This window comes from Strix uralensis, chromosome 4 (assembly GCF_047716275.1).
Source record: "Strix uralensis isolate ZFMK-TIS-50842 chromosome 4, bStrUra1, whole genome shotgun sequence".
In the NCBI taxonomy this organism is placed as follows: Eukaryota; Metazoa; Chordata; class Aves; order Strigiformes; family Strigidae; genus Strix; species Strix uralensis.
Genome location: NC_133975.1, coordinates 57,636,047 through 57,658,409, shown reverse-complemented (window position 1 = coordinate 57,658,409; position 22,363 = coordinate 57,636,047). Strand labels below are relative to the sequence as shown.

General features: G+C 39.8%; 1 protein-coding gene across 3 annotated transcripts in view; it reads left to right on the top strand.

Moving 5' to 3' along the window:
* PPA2 (inorganic pyrophosphatase 2) overlaps positions 1–21,863 on the top strand; it is a 38,566-nt gene extending 16,703 nt beyond the window's left edge. For 2 of the 3 annotated variants that reach the window (XM_074866859.1, XM_074866861.1), the window contains exons 6-12: positions 770–856; positions 2,156–2,282; positions 9,897–10,024; positions 11,788–11,873; positions 13,388–13,457; positions 20,586–20,625; positions 21,686–21,863. In XM_074866859.1, coding sequence (XP_074722960.1) covers positions 770–856; positions 2,156–2,282; positions 9,897–10,024; positions 11,788–11,873; positions 13,388–13,457; positions 20,586–20,625; positions 21,686–21,714 — 567 coding nt within the window. In that variant the 3' untranslated portion in view covers positions 21,715–21,863. Of the gene's footprint in view, positions 1–769; positions 857–2,155; positions 2,283–9,896; positions 10,025–11,787; positions 11,874–13,387; positions 13,458–13,734; positions 14,973–20,585; positions 20,626–21,685 lie in introns of those variants that run through there. The other variant, XM_074866860.1, reaches the window with a different exon arrangement.
* Positions 21,864–22,363: the final 500 nt, after the last annotated feature.

The window sequence follows — 22,363 nt, the reverse complement described above, 5'->3', positions numbered from 1 at the left end:
AAAGTTTTCTAACACCTTTTCAACAAAACTTCATTGGACTCAAAATTCTTACCAGGGAAACTTCTCCAATTCAGAACGAGTTACTCATTACTAGCCAGTAAGAGACAGAACAAGTTCTGGTCTAGTAATTAAGTTAACTTGGCTATGATTCCTTGCTTGTACAGAGCTCGGAGCAGGGCATGAACATGCCTCCTGGAGAGGCTTCTTTGGTCTTAAACTGTTGGCTGTTCTTGGGAATGTACACATCTCAAAATACTCAGAAATATTTCATACATAAATCTAAAAATGTAAAAAAGCTAATTGAGTTCTGACAAATCCATACATAGGAGCTTGGTTAGCTCAAAGCCTAGATGTTTTTGAAAACAACTTATGTTAGTGCCATGGTATTTAAAGAGTATAATAAGAATGTAATGATAGGATGTCCTAGCTTAATCCCACAACCACTAGTAACCAGAAAAATACATATTCAGGGTCCTCTGATACCTTAATCGCTGAAATTTGGTAGTGTATCTGTTGAGTCATGAATGCAGTTAATATTTTTGTTTTGTCCTCAGTAATCCTCATGTTACTTGTCCTGAGTATGAGGATGAGTTATGCAATGTCAGTCCATTGGCTGTTTGTTTGTTTGTTTTTTGTTTGCCATTGAGCAAGCCTGTTCTCAGAAAGCTGATGTTTTTATTGGTGTTTTTATTAATCTTAGTAATTTAGTGGTTGGACGAATTGTAATTGCGGATCAACTGGTAATTGATAATTCTTTTTCCTTTGACAGACCTGGGAAGATCCAAACCATACAGATAACATTACAGGATGTTGTGGGGATAACGATCCTATTGATGTTTGTGAAATAGGTTCAAAGGTTTGTCTTTATCAGGATTAATTTAATTTATTAAGGTTAATTTAATAATTTGGTAACAGTTTTTGGAGGAGAAGATGGTAATAGTCTCAGGGGGTCACAAAAGCATGAATAGAGGATCTGAGGAGGTAATAGGTAAGGAAATTGTGGATTTTTAAAAAGAAAAAAAAAGCAGGATTTGGTAAAGTCTGTGTACTGGATAAAAGGGCAAATAGGTGAACACCACCCTGAAGTTCTGTGGCTGGACAGTGAATTTTGGGTGGAGGAGGAGGGGATTAAAATTTTGGGGAAAGGAAAAGATTTCTTTCTTTTTTCCCTGTTAGTAGTACAGGACCTGGGAATAGGTTTCTGAAAGATCAGGAAGTATGGCAGCACTGTACTTAAAATACACATAAAATTACAAGATCAGACCCACAAAGGAGGTAAGTTTGAGTTTTCTCATGAGTGCAAACAGAAGTAGATCCCTCTTCTCTAGAGGAGAAGACAGGAACCTGTTGCGGTATTGCAGAGTTATGAGATACGGAGTGAATGGATGAAACAGAGGTGCAGCAAACACCATTAGTAGGTACAGGGAAAAGTTTTAGCTCACTGAAAGAAAATTCTACATATCTGGAGACAGCAAAGAATGGAGCAATCCTCCATTGGAGGGTTATGAAGATAGGGTTATGAAACGATTGAGTTTAGAAGAGGGATCTGTTGGGATATTTTAGGTAAGGGGAAATTTAATTGGTGGCCTCAGTGAAGGTGGTTTTATTTGAGGAAAGGAAGCTAAAGCTGAATTTCAAGGGATCCAGAAAGAGTTTTAAAGGGAATATTAGCTGGTAGGGAGAAGGTTCCCAAGAAAATGCAAAAAAGAGTTGTGCTCGTGTTTCTGGGGAAGGGGGGTTGTGTATATTGGAGTTTAGAGGAAGGAACAGCAAGAGATAGGTTAAGACCAGAAGTTGAAAAAGTAGAGAGTCAAGAGGCAAGAAAGGGTTAAAAAATGAGTAGGAGATACTTCTGATTTGCAGTTTGGTGTGAAGATCAAGAAGGTGTGTGGGAAGTGGGGTAGAAGAGAAGAAAAAAATTTTCTGGCTTGTTGTCTGCTTAAATAAATGCTGACTGGAGAATTGAGGGTTGAAGAATAACAATGGTGGTAGAAAGGCTAGTAATGTTAAATAAATGTGTACTGGTTTTACAGAACTATCTTGCAATTCTGTTACCTGCTGGTCAAAAATGTAATAAAACTATTGTGTCCGTAAGGTAAAAGAGAAATTCTCTGTAGTGTTTTCCAAATTTTTGTGAGGTTATGTTCTCTTTCAGATTCGTTCTTCTGGTGAGATTGTTCAGGTGAAGGTCTTGGGTGTTTTAGCTCTTGTTGATGAAGGAGAGACAGATTGGAAGATAATTGCAATCAGCGTGGATGACCCAGAAGCCCAGAAAATCCATGGCAAGTATTTTTATCTTTCTTAATGCAAGTTATGTCAGCAACTTGCACAGTAGAATGGTACCGGAGTTTAGGCCACTCAGGACAAGAAGAGGCATACAGTGGAAAGGCCAAGATTTCTTTATTTTTTTTGTTGTTGTTTCAATCAGGTGCTTCCTTCAAGGAGGACATATGTGCTTTCACACTAAGCTTTTGAAAAGGTTCACTTCGATTTTCAAGAGGACCTGTCATGCAGAAAATCTTTTGACTTCTGAAACATAACTGCCTTAGAAAGTGACCTCTTAAAATTACAGGCTTAGCTCCTGTGTAATAGTGCATATTTACCCACTCAGATTATGTAGCACACTGCTATTTTCCTTGTTGAAAGTGTTTGTTCCTTTTATGTTTGTAGGCATTGTGTTGCATTCTGAAAAGGGCTGTACCTTTTCAGTGTTTTGTCACTTGTAACTGGGTTACTTCCAGGGTTTGTTGCTAGTATGAACAATTAGCTTGAAAATTTGCAAAGTAAACTACTACTAATGCAGCTCACCCTAATGTCAGCCTTGGTGATGAGTAGCTGTGCAGGGGGAAATACCCTGTCCAGACTTGTCCTCCTGTAACCATGCTTCTGGTATCCAGATGGAATTCAAGTACTAAAATGTGTCAGTGTGAATAGCACATGAGGTGTAATTCTGCTTGCAGACTGTTCAATAAGAAGATGATACAGATGTGTTAAAACTGCAGGGAGCTAGGTTTTTACAGCACAGGTAAAGTCCAGCTCTTCTCTGGGTAAACGGAGGTTCACTTCCTCAAATGCAGTGTTACTGGGAACCAACAGAATTAAGTGAGGAGGTTTGTCTCAGTGATTGTTACGAGGCCAAAAACCATATATGCCATCAGGTATGTACAATTAGATGCTGCTCTTTGTTGGTGGGGAGCATCAAGGCACAGAGTGGCCTTCCTGTGGGAATAGGGCTATCCAGTAGCTTTTTAAGGAATTATGTTTCTCAGCCATTGAGGCTTTTTCTGGGTTTCTGAATGTAAAGTAAGTATATCACTGCACTGGCCCTTCATTCTCAGTTTTCTTGCAGGTTGCTTTCACATGGAGAATACTTGGCTTGTGGGGAAAGAAGGGGAGAAGAGGAAATGAGGAAAAGGAAACTCTTGGGTTGATGCTGATTAAAATCATTGGGCAGATGAATTACTACATAGTGTTTGTGACTCTTTAACTACTTTGACAGTTAGAGCTTAAGGAAATAGTAAGTAATAGTTTGCTGTTAATGATAGTATCAATTTAAACCTCTCTGTAATGTGCAGTGATATGCGATATAAGTGTCAGTAGTTAAAAGACAAGTAATTAGCACTTTATTTCTATACACTGTTCTGTTTAACTCTTACCTTTTTTCCTTAACAATTTCTGAGAGAGTTTAATCAGAAAAGCCGGTGAGAGAATTGAAAAGGAGTCCACTAAGTAGGGGCAAAACTGGGACAGTTTATGCCACTGGGTTAAGTAGTTCTATTTGAAAGCCCTCTGGTTTGGTTTTGTTTCATTTTTTCAAGTGATGACTGATTTGTGTCAGCTGTGTTACAGCTTTAGTTTGTTTGAGAGGCGAGTAAGAGTTTTAGACTTGTTTAAACAAAAAAAAAAAAAAATGGGCAAACCATTGCCTGTAGTTGATTAGTGTGTGCATCCTTTCTTATCAGAGAATAGGTGCAAAACTTAAAGAAGAGAACTGTCTTTCTGAGGTTCAGAGAAGTGCAGAAATATTTATCCAGTTTAATATGATTCCCTTTGGGACTGGAGTTGCAGTCCAGGATTTACAAAAGGAAAGAAAAAGAGGAAAAAAAAAGCCCCCATCTGCTTTCACAAAACATGACTAGCTTGCAGTGTTTAACAGCAATCCTTCTTCAGTCTGAAAACAAACAAATCTGTTGGAGTAGGCAGTACAATATGTCCTTTCATACTTGTTTTTCCCCCTTCCCAAAGATGTTAATTATTTCAGCATAAAGGGATAGCAGCTACAGATAAAACTGGTATCTCCCTCTATAATTGACATGCTGCTGTGTTACAGTGGTGGCCACCTAGGGAAAGATGAGGCTAAGTGTTGCCTTCTAAGTCTGTCCACTCATTTTTGTATCATTTGCTAAACGTTTCAAATTGGACTGAGAATCATCACATTTGCTTTCAGCTCAGTATGTGCACAGCCCCCAGTGAACATTTGGAAAAGATAATTCCGAGACACCAGAGTGGTGATTACTTGCAAACCCCATCCTGAGCCCGCGCAGTGTCTCTTGCTGCTTTAAGCACACCCCAGGTACTCTGTATATTCTCCTTCTGGGATTGTGATAGTTCTCATAAGTGCAATTGATTTTTCTGAGACTTTGCAGAATTTAAAACTGAGCAGTCCCAACTTCTGAGCAGTTCTCATTGTTTATTCATAGCACTCCACTGTACTGTGTCCTGCAGGCATTTATTGATAAATACTGGTTTAAATTGGAAACCCTGCCTAGAACTCTCTTTCACAGAGAGCAATGAGAAACTCTAGTTTATAGTGACAATACCCAGGAATGATAAGCAGTGCTTAGCACCTATTCAAGTGGGAACTGTGTCATCAGTGGTAATAGCAGGGGCTTAGTGTTTTTTTAGAAGGTAATCTGTTTGAAATTATACCACTTAATCCTGGTGGGCATGGGGACAATCTCACTTCAAATACAAGCTGTATGTCAGATGCAGGTACCTGTCTGAGAAAGTTTCTTTTAGACCAAAACTGGACATTTCAGATTTATCTATTTCAATAAGATACGTCTTTGTGACTACCTGAAAATCACTGAGTTGTCTTTCTGCTCAGGCAGTTGCTAGGCAGATGGCCGTTAGCGGACCAGCAAAGCAGCTTCAGACCAAGCAAGTCTGGGAAAGGGCCTGAAAGCTGCCTGCACACTGAAACACTAAATCTTGGTGGTGTAATAGGCCTGGCTGCTTTGTTGTTGTTGTTGCTTTTTGTTTGTTTCTTATAAAATACTAGCCAGGAGAAGCAGCAGATTCTTGGAGTGGAAAGGCTGCTTGTCTGCTTACCTCATAATTTGGATTGAATTTAATATATTGGAATTCACATACATATCCGTGCTTTACCAGGTTAGGCTCAGAAAGGATGAGTGATATTTTCATGCTGTAATTTGGTCTAAATATACATGGCATCTTCATGTTGGACAAGAGGTTTTGAAAATCACTGGCGTTGAAGCAGGAAGTGTGTTTGAAGCAGTTTATGAAAAGTCTGATGCTCAAAAGGTCATTTTACCTTCCCTGAGCAAATTGGACAAGTCACATATGTTGGATGGCATTTTGGAGGTGATTTACTGGTCTGGAATCTTAGCAGCCTTTTTTTGCTAATGCTCACTGGAAAGATGCCTGGATATATTCAACAGCAGTTGGTGATGTCTGCTGGCTTTGTTGCACTACCCTTTGCTGGCACCGCTAGAGTTAACTGTGCTGTGTTGCCATGCTGCTTTCCAGTGTGCAACTGAAGAGTAGCTTTTTGAGTTAAGTGATCAAACCCTAAATGGCAAAAAACAAAGCACATTGCATACTTCATACTATATTGTTACAGACCCTTGCATGTGAGTGTATTTATACACAGAGAAGCAGCAGAGGCCCTGAAAACCTTTGTTGTGGATTTGTGTAGCATTCAATATAAAGAAATTAATTATCTGTACCGAGGCTCGCCCCCTACCCCCTCACACCATGCTGCACAAAATACACCAAATGCCTTTATATGGAATGTAGCTGCTGCTTCCTGTAAATGTTTATAAGATGTTATTAAAAACATATGTCCTCTCTTCCCACAGACCTTGTTTAGAAAGCTTGCTGCAAGCATGTTGTTTTAGCTTTGCTTGCAAGAAGCAGCATCTGTTGTACTAAAAATGGTAGTTTTGTAGAAATGCTTTTGTTGCTCTCTTTTGTGAAGCCGGATAGAATTGGGATCTGCGTTTGCATTGGCTCCCTCCCTTGACAGAGAGCTAGCAGCAGTTGTTTGTGCCAACCTCTAGTGATTTTCCTTATTGAGACTGAACTGCAACCCTTAATGTGATTAGCCATCTTTTTTTAACCCTCGGTGCTTAACTTTGGTGCCCAGAAAAATGGGACCTGTGGTTGTATGTAGGCAGTATGAAGAGATTACTGCCTAGAGCCCAGTGGGTATGTGCTGATAACGTACCTGCAGGAGCCTGATCTTTCTGCTCTGTCACTCTGAGCGGGGTTTGCATGCAGAGATGAAACCACATTAGGCCGGGTACATGGTTGCTACTCCTGTACTTGCTCAGCCCCTTTTCACATCAGTGTGAGTACATAGCTCTAAGGGAAGGTAAGCAGCCAGGGTTAGAAAAAAGTGTCTAACAGTGTCTGCTGTGGAAAAGACATCTAAGTATTTTTTAAATCATATTATGCATCTAGCTTCTATAGATATTAGTGCAATAAATCACTGTACTGCTTATCATGATCTTTTCTTTTACCTTTCTTTGCTTACTGTTCTGTTTTCTGAGTGTATTTTTCTCCTGCTCCCCCTGATATCCCAAAGATGTTGTTTGGATTTCAAAGTGGAGGACCAGCTGTCTTTCAAGCTTTTCTATGGTGCCTTTTAATGAACTGAAGAGGTAGCTGTTGAGTGATGCAAGAGCTGCTGTTTTCTTTATATTTTGTGCTATGTGCTGACTCCACAGCAACAGGATTTTTTTTGTTGTTGTTTTGGTGCACTGTTGCACTCTTTCCTGCTGCTTGCCACCAACTCCTATTATATTGTTTGGTTTTTGTTTTTTTTTTTCTTCAACCATTTACTCTTCATTTGGTGCCCAGTAACTGTCCTTCATAATAAAGAATAATGAAGCAAAGCATGGGGATGAGGAAGAATAACTTGCAAGGAACCAAGGAAATAAAAGCAACCACTGTTCCCCTTCCTAAGTTCTCAGAACCAGAAATACAACAGCCAGGCCAGTACTTTAGGGGACATATAATGTTGTAGCCTGATTCTCTGTGGTCATTTTACCTAGGCAAGGTATTTACCAGTAGAGTGTGAAATTCAGAGAGCTGATACTATCCATGAAGATGGTCATCCCTGTCTTAAGGAGATGATGAAAGCCTGCCCCAAAGTCTATTGTAATATTTGAGTCCTTTTAAAGAAATATAAACAAAGCCTATAAATAAGGAACAGCAGATGGGGAAGGACACAAGTGTCTGTCAGTAGACAGTAAAGCACTTTTGATGAACAGTTTTTATGGGAATAGGAGGCAAATAACCAAGAAGGAGGAATGGAGAAGCAGAATTAGGAGAGAAGTTTGCTGGAACAGGAACCAGAAAAAAGGAGCAGCAGTCTGAGAAAGTATGCTTCAATATAAGTAGTGTTTGGAGATGGAGATCTGGAGTTCATCCACTGCTGGGAGCCAAGGAAATTGCTGCAGCAGCCTGGTTTGCTTTACAGACTTGAGATACTGGCTCTTCAACAAGTACTAGGAATTGTGAGTTCAAACCTCACAAGAGAAGATGACAAAGGCTCAAGATGAGAGGAGGGATGTTCCCTTGCTTGGAGAGAACAGGATGATACACTGGAGCCCTGAAACCAATTTGAATTGGTGCTGCAGTTTTATTAGTGTCCAAACGACGCATCCTCCCTCCAGCCAAGACCCCACCCTTTTCTAAATCATTCCTTCTTGGTTGGTCTCACCCACCCACCCCAGTGAAAGGCTTCTTGTACTCTTAAACATATATTCCGGCTAGAAAACCTGCCTCTAGCACAGCCTCATGTGCCCTTTTTTTTCTGGGATTCTGCCAATGAAACTCCCTAATCTTCTACAGGCAGATGGCCAGCAGCCAAGTTCAAAATGTGTTTTACTCCGAGTCCATAAACACGTAGCCCTATTAAGTGTGTGCAGAAGCAAAAATTTACACAGGGTTCTTCAAAGTTTTATGTTTTATTCTTTGGGTACTATGTGATCCAGTGGAATTTGGGAGTGGCATCTATCAGATGCCTATGAACACTCAGCATATCTTCTCACATAGGATTGGTTTCATAGTTCAGTAGACATGGCATCGCTCTTGGTGGTCTACAGAGAATTGAATGGCCTGTAGCACAAGACTTTTTCCCTTCTCTTACTGTTCTCTTTAGAAATACTTGAATGTCTTTGTTCAGTTTCACAGACTAGATTTTATAAAGAGATTTAGGCACTTAAAGATGGAAAGTACATGACCAGGTGTCAATTCTGTGGACTAAGCAACTCTGAAAATCTGTTTTATAAGACTGGATAGACAGAAGAGCATCCATGTGGAATCACTGCCAACCAAGAGGTGTCAGTGAGTGAGGGTCTCTATGAGAGAAGAGAATGAAGTAGCCAAGCAGTATGGAGAGAGAGCAAGAGGGAATTGGGAAGGGAGAAATGAGCAAGTGACTTGCAAAACACTAGAGGAGGAGACTAACACCATGAAAGGTGGGTGGCAGACTGAGGTTGTGAAATAGCTGGAAGATGACATGCAAAGCACAGCAATAAAGTCAGTTCCCATTTCCATCAGAATTGACTGTAGGAGGGAAATAAATGGGAAGAGAAGGATTACACCAGCTACAAAAAGTATTTGGCTTCCAGAAAGGACAAAATCCTTTATTGTATCAAAATCAATTAAAATTGTATTGAAGGCTTTTCCATATAATCATTGCCAGAGAGTTAATTTGCCAAGGGGCTGATAGGGCTCCCTCATTGCCAGTGACAAGAGTGATAGTGGTCTCACGGGATAACCTGGTAGAATTTGATACGCACAGCAGAAGTAAACGTTTAAGATCATGAACTGTGTCTTTGCTACAGCAGTATAGCCCTCGAGCAGCATTACTGTGTGACTGTTTAATCTCTCTGTACCCACTGTGGCAGTGTTCATCTCTGGCTCCGAAGGGTGTCCTGCAAATGACATGCATTCCTCTTTGTGTCCTGTTCCATCTTTGCACAGTAGGATTATAGAGGTAAAGGTAGAATTGGCTTATTACTGTGAGTATGCAGATATCACAGGGTTATCAGTAGAGTTAGTGTTTAGTGCTCCTGGCATGTATCTGTCTTGTATCTAATGGGCTGAATTTGGAAGTAATGTGAGCGAAGGGATGCCTTTAATATAACTTCGAGACGTCAAGCCTCTATTTTGTTTTGAGGTGCTGGTGTAAAAATCCATGTGTTGAACTTGTTTTTACTAGCTATTCTTTCATTATCAAAAAATGCCTGTAGTCCCTGCAGTTCCTGCAGTTGCTGGGGAAAAAAATTTACCTCACTGAATAACCTAAGTATTGCAAGAGGTATCTGCTTGAGATGAAAGCCTGTAAATACAGAATTTTCTTCCTCTCCTGTCACAAGTATGGTCCTTTTATTCATTGTCCCTTTGGGTCTTAATTAATGAAGGGCAGGAGGCAACTGGTTTACCTGTTTAGTGTGGTTGTGAAATCATAAGATATCAACTGTGGGCAGCTAATGTAATAAAGTGAAGTTCCCCAATGACTTTGAAAGTGCTCAGTGGAATCAAATTGCTTGCAGATCCTTTATGAGACTTTAAAAATATGAATGTTACAAATGAGTAAAAATGACCTTTTTTTTTTTTTTTTTTTTTATTAAAACTTATAGATATTGATGATGTCAAGAAGCACAAACCGGGTTATCTTGAGGCTACAGTTGACTGGTTCCGACTATATAAAGTCCCTGATGGTAAACCGGAAAATCAGTTTGCTTTTAACGGAGAATTTAAAGACAAGGTGAAGATAATCCAAAATTAAAGCTGCATTATTCTATTATGTGGCCTCTTTAATACATCCTAGAATTTTTGGAATTGTAAAGGAGGAGGTTTAACAAAAAGAATTATATGAGGGATGTTTGAATACAATTTATTAGGCTAGGAATAAATAATGTTTGCTGTTTTCCATTTTATTCAGGGAAAATGCATAGGTTACTAAAGGAAATCTGCAAAAAAAAATTCAGTCCTAATCCTGACAAGACTTACACACACATCTGTGTGTATGTGTAGGGTTTTTTCACAGCATTTTCATTTTCCCTGACAGAAGAATGAACAGATTGTCTTTTCAGGTATTTTTTCAGTCCTGATTGATAACTTTTCCTGACATTCTTTTCAGGCTATGCGGTATAAGACAGACAGTGGGTTGCAGATTTTTTCATACTTGGTATTTGCTCAAGGTATACTTTTTCCTGATAATTCTATGTAAAAACATTTGAACTAGTTTTGGGGTTGAAAGCTGAAAAAGTATTTTCCCCTTTTTTTTGAAAAAATGAATGGCATTTTAAACTATCTACAGTAAAAATGGCCAGTGTTTGAAAGGAGAGTGGACCTGGGAATAGACCTTGCTGAAGAAAATACCTGGATTTTTCTAGAGGAAATTGTGTGTGATTTGAGTAAAAACGCTTTGCAAATCGTGTATTGCACATTCTCTGTAGACTATTTTTGGCAAAGAATCACAGGTTCCTACTGAATGATGTCCATGTGTCAGCTAGTTCAACCTTGCAGTGTGCTATCAAAGTTATAAAATGCCTTCTAACCAGCACAAGCAACTTCATGTGTTTTGTCTGGTAAAAGGGATGCCCTGACTCCCCTCTGCATAAAACTGTCTTTTAAGTCAATGAAACTTAGAGTTCTAAGGTTTGATAACCTGATCTTTCTCCTGTTCTCCCAGGAACTGCTCTTGGAGGTTTTCCTGCTCTGTAAAGCAGAGTGTTGCTCTGTAGCAACAGTTTAACAGTATATTCCTGTCAGGCCATTGGAGTTCAGGCTTGAGGCACTAAATGCCCTGCGATGGCTGGTTTGGAGCACTGGAATAATTCTCAAGCATTTCTAGAGACCCAGGATGTGGTGAGGCAGCCATGGCTGTGCTCCAGCAGCGCTGGTGAAGTTCACAATGTTCCAGTGGCATTTTGCCAAGTCACTCCTTGTTAGGAAATGTGAATGTTAGGTTGGCAGCTTTTTGCAAACCAGTCAAGATACCATCATCTGGACGCTTAGGGCTTATTTTACTTTTTTTTTTTTGAAGCTTTTTCATCACCAGCCGCCCCCAATATGACTTTTTGTTTTAAACAAAAACTGCTAAGCAGCTGATATGTTACATTGTTGCAAATGCTTAAGTATATGATTGGGCAATTAATGAAGTAAATGCAAATTTTGCCACTAGAGGGGAAACCTTAACTCTGACCCTGATGTGCACGTGTAACAGAGGAGTCATAGCTCATGTGCTTTGTCCATTTAGGACCTGTTAGTTTTCTACAGCTGTAGGTGTCTGCTTAGCATCTAGCGCTGATTTCATTTTTTTTGTGCAGCCTTCATGTTTACTGGCTGCAGACTAAGGGCAAGTCCTGAATGTGTTGCCAGTGTATTTGACAGATAGTGAAGTTTGTTTCTTTTCATAAAAAGGGTGTTATATTTTCCAGAAATTGTTTTAATAAACTTGTTCTGTGACTTTTTTTCTGTTTAATAACATTTTAATTCATAAAACTTTTCCTTGATGTAAACTAGGATTTTGCTGTTGAAATTATTAAATCCACCCATGAATGCTGGAAAGCTTTGCTTCATAAAAAAGCTGATGGAGGTACTATTAAGTGGTAAGCATCTAGTCACGTCTTTTCCTCTTTGTATTGTGCTAGTACTGGTGGTGGTATTCAACGTGTGGCAGCTGTGCATGAACCGCTTAGATTTTTTACTTTAAGATGACTGGAATACTTATGGTTTTGATTGATAATTAATTTATAATAGACTATGATTGACTAATTGCACCTTGAATGATGATGATTTAATGGTAAGTGGTTCCAAAAAAAATATTGATGGTATCAAAGTGACATAGATTAATTCAACTTTCCAGAAATGGCCCCAGAGTATTTGTTTGGGATCATTCTGGGAGAATCTCAGTATCCCATGCAAATCCTCTTGTTTATTCCATCCTTCAGTGCTGCATTGCTGTGTTGCAAAATTCTTTTGCAGCTTAGCATTCCATATTTTTAAGTTGTTCTCTGGAATGAGAGAACGAAATTATTGTTCTTTACTAGTCTTTGGCCTAATCTAAATTAAAATGGACTTTATTGAGCTCTCTGGATTGGTTTGCATTGGCAATTCTGGCACCAGAGGCTTTGAAGAGCAGGCAGTTGTCTTTGCCTGGTGCTTTCCAAGGGGTGTAGACTGCCATTAGCTAAACCAGAGGGCAAAGGCTGTGGGGGAAGCTGTGCTGAGGTAGTTACTATTGTCTTCTACTTTATTGGGAAAATGTGACATTCTCTCTCCATTTCTTGGAGCTGCTTGAACACCTTAGCAGTTGGACAGGTTAGTAGTTCCATTTTAGCATGGCAGGAATACTGTAGGATAATATTCAAGTTTTGGTCTTGATCGTTTCAGAGGCGCTTTGAGCTTCATCTTGATGAAATTAAAAAGTTGAAGTTGTGCTTTGAGGAATTGAACTTCTTGCAGTTTACTTTATAGGATGTTAAAAACTCATGACCAAACTCACAGTCTGAAAGGATATATATTCATAGGGAAATGTTTCTGCAAAGTATTTGGTCCCAGAATTTGTCTACTCTCTGGAGGCAGTACAGGTATCTGCTGTATGTTGGCGAAGAATTCTGACCTGTTTTTTCCTTCTTCTTGTTAGATACTGCAGGCACACTACTGCAAACCAAGGGTGGCCTGCCACAGAATCTGGCCATCCTTCCAAGACACAAGAGACAGGGGGAATATTCACACCATCTGTCCTAGCCATCTAGGTGTTCTTCAACTCCCTCAGGAAGTGCCAGTTTATCTCTACTGACTTTTTGGGAGGATATAGTTTCTTAGCTGTGGTCCTCTGAACTGTACCCAAGTTAGCTGTCAGAAGCACTGAGTATGATCACTGCTTGCATTAATATAGAATGTATAGCCTAAAAACCCTCTCAAACCCAAAGAAACAAAGAACACCCCTCCACACCCCTGTTCCCTTCCAGCATTACTGGGTACTTCGTGACTTCCTCATTTCTTGCAGGTACACATTTCTGAGCTCTATATGTGAAGGTGTTTTTTTTCCATAGGTGTTTAATTGTGCATGTCTCTTTTCCACTGATTGATCAAACAGGTTTAAAATTTTTTTTTTCAGCACAAATGTTCTGGTGAGTGGCAGCCCATTTTGTTGCAGTGAGGAGATTGCCCGATCGATTGTGCAGTCGGTAAGGATAATATTTACTTTTTTTCCCACCTTTTTTAAAAAGTGATTAATAGGAGAAGAAGATTCAGAACTCCAAAACCAAAATAAAGTAGCTAAACTGAGATGGTCTTAAACAAAAATTTAAGGCATAAAGTAAAAAGAAGAGCACAGAGGTTGTGGGGGAAATATAAACATTATAATATAAACCTTTCATTATAGTGGTCCAATTGTGCTTTCTGGCAGGTTCATTACTGTTCTGGTGGGATTTTTTTTTTTTTTTTTTTTTTCTCCCTCTGCAGTGCTGTTTCTTCTGATCCTGAATAGCAAGATGGACTGCTATTTGTATCTAGCCTGCTGTCTTCTCTGTCTCCCCTGTTGCCATGAGTTACCACCCAGTGTTAGAACTCATTGACTAGCTAACTGTAGTCCCTAATCAGTAAAGGGATCCTTTGTTTGTCTGCTTGCATAATTAAATGCATTGCTGTAAGAGAGGGGGATGCTTTTTTCAATGTTTCTTAAAGAATGCCTGTCATATTCTGGAAATTAACATAAAACTAAAACGTGCAGATTTCCTGTTCAGGCAAGAAAAATGTCCTGCAGGTCTGATGCTTTCATGTGCAAATGCTAGTGGAGGAGAATTTCTTCCATTTTAAAATATGCTCATTTGGATGCCAGAAATTAAGCAAAGTTACCAGAAATTACATGGAGAAAAGTACCCCCAAATGTTACTTTTTTTTTTTTTTTCTAAAAAACATATGCCGTGATTGAGCCTGTGCTCACGACCACATGAGCATGGCAGGTATTTTGCACATGTGCATGGCTGCCTGAGCAGCCAGCGTTTTGTCCCAGCAGTCACAGTGATTATGCAAGTTCAGGTGTCAAAGGAGTGGTCCGCTGTCTGTGCAGTTAGCATTCCAACAGCATTTCCAGTAAGAATGTGTTGTCCTGGGTGGTGTTTTGTCATAAGCAAATAAGACTGTCAGTTGCAAAGAAAAGTTAGTTTAAGTCATAAAGAAGCATCAAACCTGTTTTTCCTATTCAGGTCTCTTGCTTTCAGCACTTCTTTAAAAGTACCTTTATGGTTGCACTTGTGAATGTTGATTAATGGGACTGTAAGTTTTACATGATGAAAAGTTCATTTTGGAATTCAAATATGTATTTAGACATGTCAGTGTCAGCTATAAGTATATATATATGCTTATATTTTTTTATATATATATAAGCTATATATCCTCTGTACTTTCAAATTTACAGTAATTTTTAGTGAGTGTTTAAATGGAACTAAAATTTCAGGTTCAAATGTATTTGGATGGTGACAAACCTCCAAAGGAATATTTCCTTTTGTGTTCTGTGCTGTTTGTACCTTGAAGCATAATTATCTGTTTAAATTGGCAGTATCTGTTATTTTGTCTCTTAATATCAAACAAAATTTTTCCTGTTTTTTGGGGTGGAGGTTAGTAAAATCAGTTTATGAAATAGGTACCTTGTATCAAACGTTAATATCTTTTTTATTATGAGCACTTGCCTTCTTATCAAATATTATCTCTTCCTGGCTTTTTTGTGCCTCACATTATTTTCTTTAAGTGATACTGTGTTTGTGAAGTTGTCATCATATACTCCTTTCCATCATTGTGTTTCAGTTCAGTCTAAGTATTTTAATTGTGTCTTTGTAGGGTACTGTCTCTTGGTACTTTTTGGTCAGGGAAAAGATTCAATACTCTTTTAAATACTGTTCATACTGAATACAGTTTCTAATCTATGATAACTAAAAAAAGTAAAATGATCTTGAAATATGAATGATAGACAGTCAAACTCTAAATATAAGCAGGGAGGTTGACTTACACATTTTAAGCAGGTATCTTTTTGTCTGGTACACTACACTGCCCACTTTGGTTGTCAGGCATTCATCTCTTTCATACTGAAGTGAAAGTACGTGAGAGTTGGCTGTAGAATTTTAATGGCTGTGGTAATTGTAAATGAAGGCTGCCTGTGTCTGTCTGGAGCTTTTTTTTGTTTGTGCTTTTTCTTTTTTTTAAACTAAAAGCAGATACATTTTCTACTAACTTATGTCCATCTATTAAGTTCTGGATAAAAACCGAAGAATGAAATGCGGGGTAGAGATTTTGTATGCAAGTACAGTGAGAAACATATTTCAGCTACTGCAAAATTTCTGAGCTACTTGTGTAGTGAGAGCTCGTTCCCTGCAGTTCTGTTTCCTGGGTCAGACTCCAGTTACGGAATTTTTGAATTGACTGATAATTACCTTAAATTGGATATATTGAGTTCTCAAAAAAACCCACCACCACCCCCAAAAAAAACCTAAACCAAAAGGCTGCACTCAGTATTGTTATGAACCAATTTTCACGGTGAACAAGAAAACTATAACTAAGAATCAAATAGAAAACAAACAAATCCTTACCAAATGCTTACCAAATTGTGCATTAAACAGAATTTCATATAGATTTTGATTGGGTAGTTCCCAAGGTAGTCCTGTTGATTTCAGTAGGATTTATTGTGCTGTTATTTGACCTTTCATTATTTTACAGGTGTGGGACTAGAATGGCTTGTCTGTGGTAGGGAATTCCATTCTACTGAGTTAGTTTCTAGATGGTGGGCATGCATACTGTCATCTATATTGGTGGCAAACTAGGAATGATTCTACAGCTGGTGAAGTTGCCATGTCCAGTCAATTCCAAAGGGGTAGAAGATAATATGTGCATATGGAAACACATACTGAACATTTGAACCAGATAAAATTACACTTAGCCCCCTGCAACCACAAACCCAGTTGAGTTTTAACACTAGGTGGTGAAAATATCTAGCATTCTCTAGCCTCTGAATATTGTTTCATCTCTGTTTCAGCTCCAATGTTAGTATATGTTGAAAACTAAACCCAGGAGGAATAGAGCTGAATGTGCTAGTGCTAAGATGTAGTGTTTATTTCTGGCTTTTAAGTGTTGCCATCTGTAAAACTGACCAGGACAGCCAAACTTTTGTTTAACATTAATTCTGAGAACTGCTTGCTCACTTGCTCTGTGAAGAAGCTGCTGAGGACTTTGCAAGTTGGAAAATCTCCAAGACAATCTATATATAGTTAGTAGAGCAGTGTTTCTCAGACTTATCACATAATTCTTCCCTTATAGTACTGGAAAGTGAACTAGGAAAGCTTGGCTAGATGAAGTCTCTTCTGATAAAATGCAGAACAGTGTCTTACAGGGGAGAATATTTGTTTTTTCCTGATAATTTAAAAAATCTCCAACAAAATTTGAATCTGCATGCTTACTAATGTGTTTCAAATAATTAAGATCTAAGCAGGAAAGTCTGTTAGCTACCTTTCTCCCTACATGTTTTCTGTGAGTACATTTCCATTTGGGACTTAGAAGCAGGATTTTCTGTTCAGTGGTCAGTTCTGAAACAAAAGATTGGTGGGGGGTTTTGGTCTGGGTTTTCTGGGGGGATTTTGTGTGTTTGTTTTTAAAATGTATTTATTTATTTATTTGTTTGGGTTTTTTAAACTGGTGTTCCACATGAAAGGGTTGTGTAGTGAAGAGATTCCTGGTTCAGTGGGATGAGTTTTTGATCTGTTCCTAGTGGGAAGGTGCTGAGTCCTTATCTCAAACTTCCTGAGCAGTTATCCCAGAAGTGGCAGGCACCTGGTTATGCATGGTGACCACTGGTTCTCCCTGCCTTATGAGTTAAAGCTTGGTTTTACTGGAAAGAGAGGGGATGATCTGGTGTTAAGGCCTGGAAGACACTTTCCATAGAATACAAGAGCTCTCGATCCCCCTGTGTAAGAAGTCGGGAAAGGATGGTAAGAGACCAGCGTGGACAAGTCAAGACCTGCTGGTCAAAATAAAGGGCAAGAAGGAAACGCACAGAAACTGGAATCAGGGACAGGTATCCTGGGAAGAGTATAGAGACGTTGCCCAGTTGTATAGGGGCAGCAACAGGAAGGCCAAGGCATGGCTGGAGCTGAGCTTGTCAAGGGATGCAAAGAATAATAATGGCTTCTATAGGTATGTCAGCCAGAAAAGGAAGGTCAAAGGAAGCGTACCCCCCTGATGAACACGACTGGCAAACAAGTAACAATGGCAAAGGAGAAGGCTGAGGTACTCGACAACTTTTTTAACTCAGTCTTCACTGGCAGCCTTTCTTCCCACACCTCTTGAGTGGATGGACCTCAAGGCAGGGACTGGGGGAGCAAAGTCCCTCTCACTGTAAAAGAAGATCAAGTTCACGACTGCCCAAGGAACTTGAACATACGTAAGTCTATGGCACCTGATGAGATGTATCGCAGAGTCCTGAGGGAATTGGCAGATGTAGTTGCCAAGCCACACTCTTATGATATTTGAAAAGTCATGGCAGTCAGGTGAAGTCCCTGGTGACTGGAAAAAGGAAAACATTGCACACATTTTTAAAAAGGGTTGAAAGGAGCACCCTGAGAACTACCAACCTGTCAGCCTCATCTCTGTGCCTGGGAAGATCATGGAACAGATCCTCCTAGAAGCTATGATAAGTCACATGGAGAACAGGGAGGTGGTTTGAGACAGCCAGCATGGCTTCACCAAGGGCAAGTCTTGCTTGACCAACCTGTGGCCTTCTATGATGAACTGCGTCAGTGGAGAAGGGAAGAGCTATGGATGTCATCTATCTGAACTCTGTAAGGCCTTTGACACGGTCTACCACAACATCCTTCTCTCTAAATGGGAGAGATATGGATTTGATGGGTGGACTGTTTGGTGGATGAGGAGTTGGCTGGATGGTCACATCCAGAGAGTAGTGGTCAACGGCTCAATGTCCAGATGGAGGTCAGTGATGAGTGGTGTCCCTCGGGGGTCTGTACTGGGACCAGTACTGTTTAATATCTTCATCAGTGACATAGACAGTGGGATCGAGTGCACCCTCAGCAGGTTTGCAGATGACACCAAGCTGAGTGGTGCAGTTGACACGCCTGAGGGACAGGATGCCATCCAGAGGGACCTGGACAAGCTCGAGAAGTGGGTCCATGTGAACCTCATGAGGTTCAACAAGGCCAAGTGCAAGGTCCTGCACATGGGTCGGGGCAATCCCCAGTATCAATACAGGTGGGGGGATGAAGGGATTGAGAGCAGCCCTGCCGAGAAGGACCTGAGGGTACTGCTGGATGAAAAACTGGACATGAGCCAGCAATGTGCACTCGCAGCCCAGAAAGCCAACCATGTCCTGGGCTGCATCAAGAGAAGTGTGGCCAGCAGGTCAAGGGAGGGGATTCTCCCCCTCTACTCCGCTCTGGTGAGACCCCACCTGCAGTGCTGTGTCCAGCTCTGGAGTTCTCAGCACAGGAAAGACATGGACCTGTTCAAGTGGGTCCAGAGGAGCCCACAAAAATGATCAGAGGGATGAAACGCCTCTCCTATGAGGACAGGTTGGGAGAGTTGGGGTTGTTCAGCCTGAAGAAGAGAAAGCTCCAGGGAGACCTTATTGCAGCCTTTCAATACTTAAAGGGGGCTTATAAAAAGTCTGTCCCCATCTATCTTGTTAGGGCCTGTAGTGATAGTACAGGGGGCAATGGTGTTAAACTAAAAGAGGGTAGATTCAGACTAGCTATAAGGAAGAAGTATTTTACAATGAGGGTGGTTAAACACTGGAACAGGTTGCCCAGAGAGATGGTAGAAGCCCCATTGCTGGAAACATTTAAAGCCAGGTTGGACGAGGCTTGATTTAGTGGAAGGTGTCCCTGCTCGTTGCAAGGGGTTGGACTAGATGATCTTTAAAGGTCCCTTCCAACCCAAACTACTCCATGATTTTTAAGACCTGGATTACGTTTGTCATACTGGCACATCCTTTCAAGACCAGTCCCACAACCTGCCCTGTGCAGGTAATTATCCTAGCTAAAGTGAGAAAAAGAATACTGTTTTTCCCTTCCCTCCTCACAGGCTTTGACCTGTTCTTCAGTGGATCAAGCCCTGTGCCTGCTTGGAGGCAGGCAGGCTCGTGAGGGAATTTCACACCAACACAGCGCAGTTTGAGTGCTGCACTGTGCTAAGCCTGGCCTTGTGGCTTCTGGGTCAGTTTGCCTGCCTGCAGGATACTGCAGAGTTTTCATTAATGTCTTCACATGCCATTAAGTAGTGGCATGAAGTTCTGTTGGTGTGGAAGACATGGGTGGTCACTGGCAGCTTTGTTCTCCTGAAGCTTCAAACAGCTGCAAACCCTGCTTTTGAGGTTGTTTCTTTTTTGTATAGTTCACCTAAGTGATTACTCCTGGGGTTATCCGCTTGGGTAAGCGAACTTGGGGTGGGCTTGTGTCATGGCAAAGGCTAACAGCCACATGTTTTTTGCATTTGGTTTGTGTGTATGAGTGAGCGTCGCAGGATTGCTTGTCTGAGGTGCTCTCTGCTTCTTTCCGATCAGTTATGTCAGTTGGAAAACTTGTATGTGAGGAGCTGATGGAAGGGTAGTGGAGGATTGTTGCTATGCAAATAACTAACATCCTCGTCATGAGACAGGTTGCTTCCAGCTGGTGTTAAAACTAGCTTTAATTTTGTCCTTTAAGTAATAGCACAAGACATGCTGTGTAATACTGCAATTGAGTAGTGGTGTATCCAGCTTTGAAATGGAGACTTACAGACCTACATTTTAAAATTTGTCACTTTCCACAGAACTGAATCCTGCTCTGTCAAAATGTGGTTGTAAAAGAGTTTAATTACACATTTATTTAAAAGGTTTGCATATATGTAATGTAAATTTTGTGTGTGTATATATATTCACATGCATACCTTTATACTGCAACATGTATAGTAATGTAATTGGAAAGGCATTTTTATTCTTTAGCATGTAAGCAACAAATCGTGTTATCCTCAAAGACAATACAGTAGGAAAATCTCCCTTTATGTTAGGTAAGATGTTAATCTGTCACTTATTATTAGTGTGTTTGTTTTGTCATTTGTGAGCAATCAAGAAATATGTAAAGTAGTTATAGGGGGAAAAAGGGAAAGTCTACAAGGTAGAGCATTTCCTGTGGGGGCAACAGAAAGTTCTGTTTTTATTAATATCGCTTGACTTTAGCAGTAAAATAGCTTTGAGTTTGGGTGCTACCTCTGAAACTTTAACTAAACACTGATATGTTGGTTTGGTCTTTTGTTTGTGGTTTTTTTTTTTTTTTATTCAGGCACCAGTGCCTGTGAATGGAGATTGTGTTTCCCCAGAAGGTACGTTTTTCCCCAAATGCCATGTGATTTATTTAATTGTTTGCTTTTAAAAATTGACATAAAAACTGTTGTGTTGAAAAAAAGTGGGTTTGTGCATATGAGAATGATGATAGTTATATTCTGTCAGACTGTAACGCCTGTCCCCTTTTAGATAGAACATGGACAGAAAATCATGGATGGTTTGTGGGAGATTAGTTTTGAGTATGAGTGAAAGTGTAGTCCACATAAAAAAGATGAGAAGACTAAATTTTTCTGTCACTGGTCATGGAAGGCAAATGCATGACATTTATCCTTTTTAAAGGAGAAAGGTTGCTTTGTTTGCCTTAGTTTTTGTCATTCCTCACAGTAGCTAACTAATCAAATAAACAGCCCCTTTTCCTAGAAGTGACATAGCGATATTTAATTTTCAAGTGTAAGTTCTAAAGACAAAATTCTGTCTTTCACTGTTATGACTGTTTCTCATGCTAACAGAACATGTGTTTTTGGTCAAGAAATAAGAATGCATCCTACATATTCATTTTTGTTAACTACTTTAAAAAAAAAAAAGAAAAAAAGATTTTTCTACTGGCAGGAACTATAGAGAAGATGTACGTGCTTTTTGAGATAGAGGGAGTTACAGAAATGCTAAGAGAAACAGTCATGAGTCAAGTTCCAGACTGTTTGCAAAGTAACATCTGTGTAAGCCATGTCATGGGAAAACAAGTTGCATTCCATTTGCCCTTATATGGTATGCCAGTAAATAGCATTTCTTTACTGAAGTACTACATCTCAGACCTCTGACAGACAACTAAACATAATCTGCCTGATCTTTGATGTTTTCCAGGGATGGTCAACTCAGTGTTGTAACTCGTTGCAGGATTGTTTCAGCCAAAGTGTTGAAGTGGACAGATACTATTTTGGGGCTGTGCTTTACATAGGCTGGGGGTAGAGCTCACCCAGAAGTATTGTTGTGGGAGGGAAGATAGCTGAAAGGGCAGAATGGTGCTTTTTCAAGTGTTTGTGTCTGGCTAGTTGTATAGAACTAATATAATTCTTGATGTCTATTTTTTTTTTGTTTTAGTTGATTCCTGGCACTTTTTTCCCAAGTGATCGTCAGTGTTCTGAAGCTGCTTCATCACATCTTAAAGTCATCCCTTTTTTGAAGACAGGCAAAAGCACTAATTGTTGGGTTCCTGTTGAAACAACTTTTCAACTTGTGTAAACTTTCATGTAAATAAACACTGACATTATAAAATGAATGTTTCCGTTCTGTGTCTTTCTTTGTGCAGGGTGGAGCAGAGGGAAGAGGAATACTTGCTTGTTTGTTTCTGAATCTCAGAACTCCAGAATTGCTTTTATGCACTCATGAAGTGTAGTATCAAATGAGATGGGAGATAAGGTGTCTTCAACCTTGTTCTCCAGATTTTGGAATAATCCAGCCATCAGGTGCATAGAAGACTCTGTTAATTTGTATCTTAGGGCTTGTCTGGCCACCCTGACTGTAATCCTTTTCAAGTAAACAACAATCTTTAATACGCTTAGCAGTTTACCATGTATATGACTGTGTGCTGTTTTGTGTTCACTTCTGTGCCCAGTTTTCTTTGCATGCTTTGTCGAGTTAGGAGCAGAGCATGCTTGCTTTAAAAAAAACAAATACAACTTCACTCCAAAGAGTGCTTCAACTAGGAAGGGCTAATGCCATAACAATTGAAGTAAGGATGCACGTGTGCTCACTGTAATACATCCTGTTTTGATAACT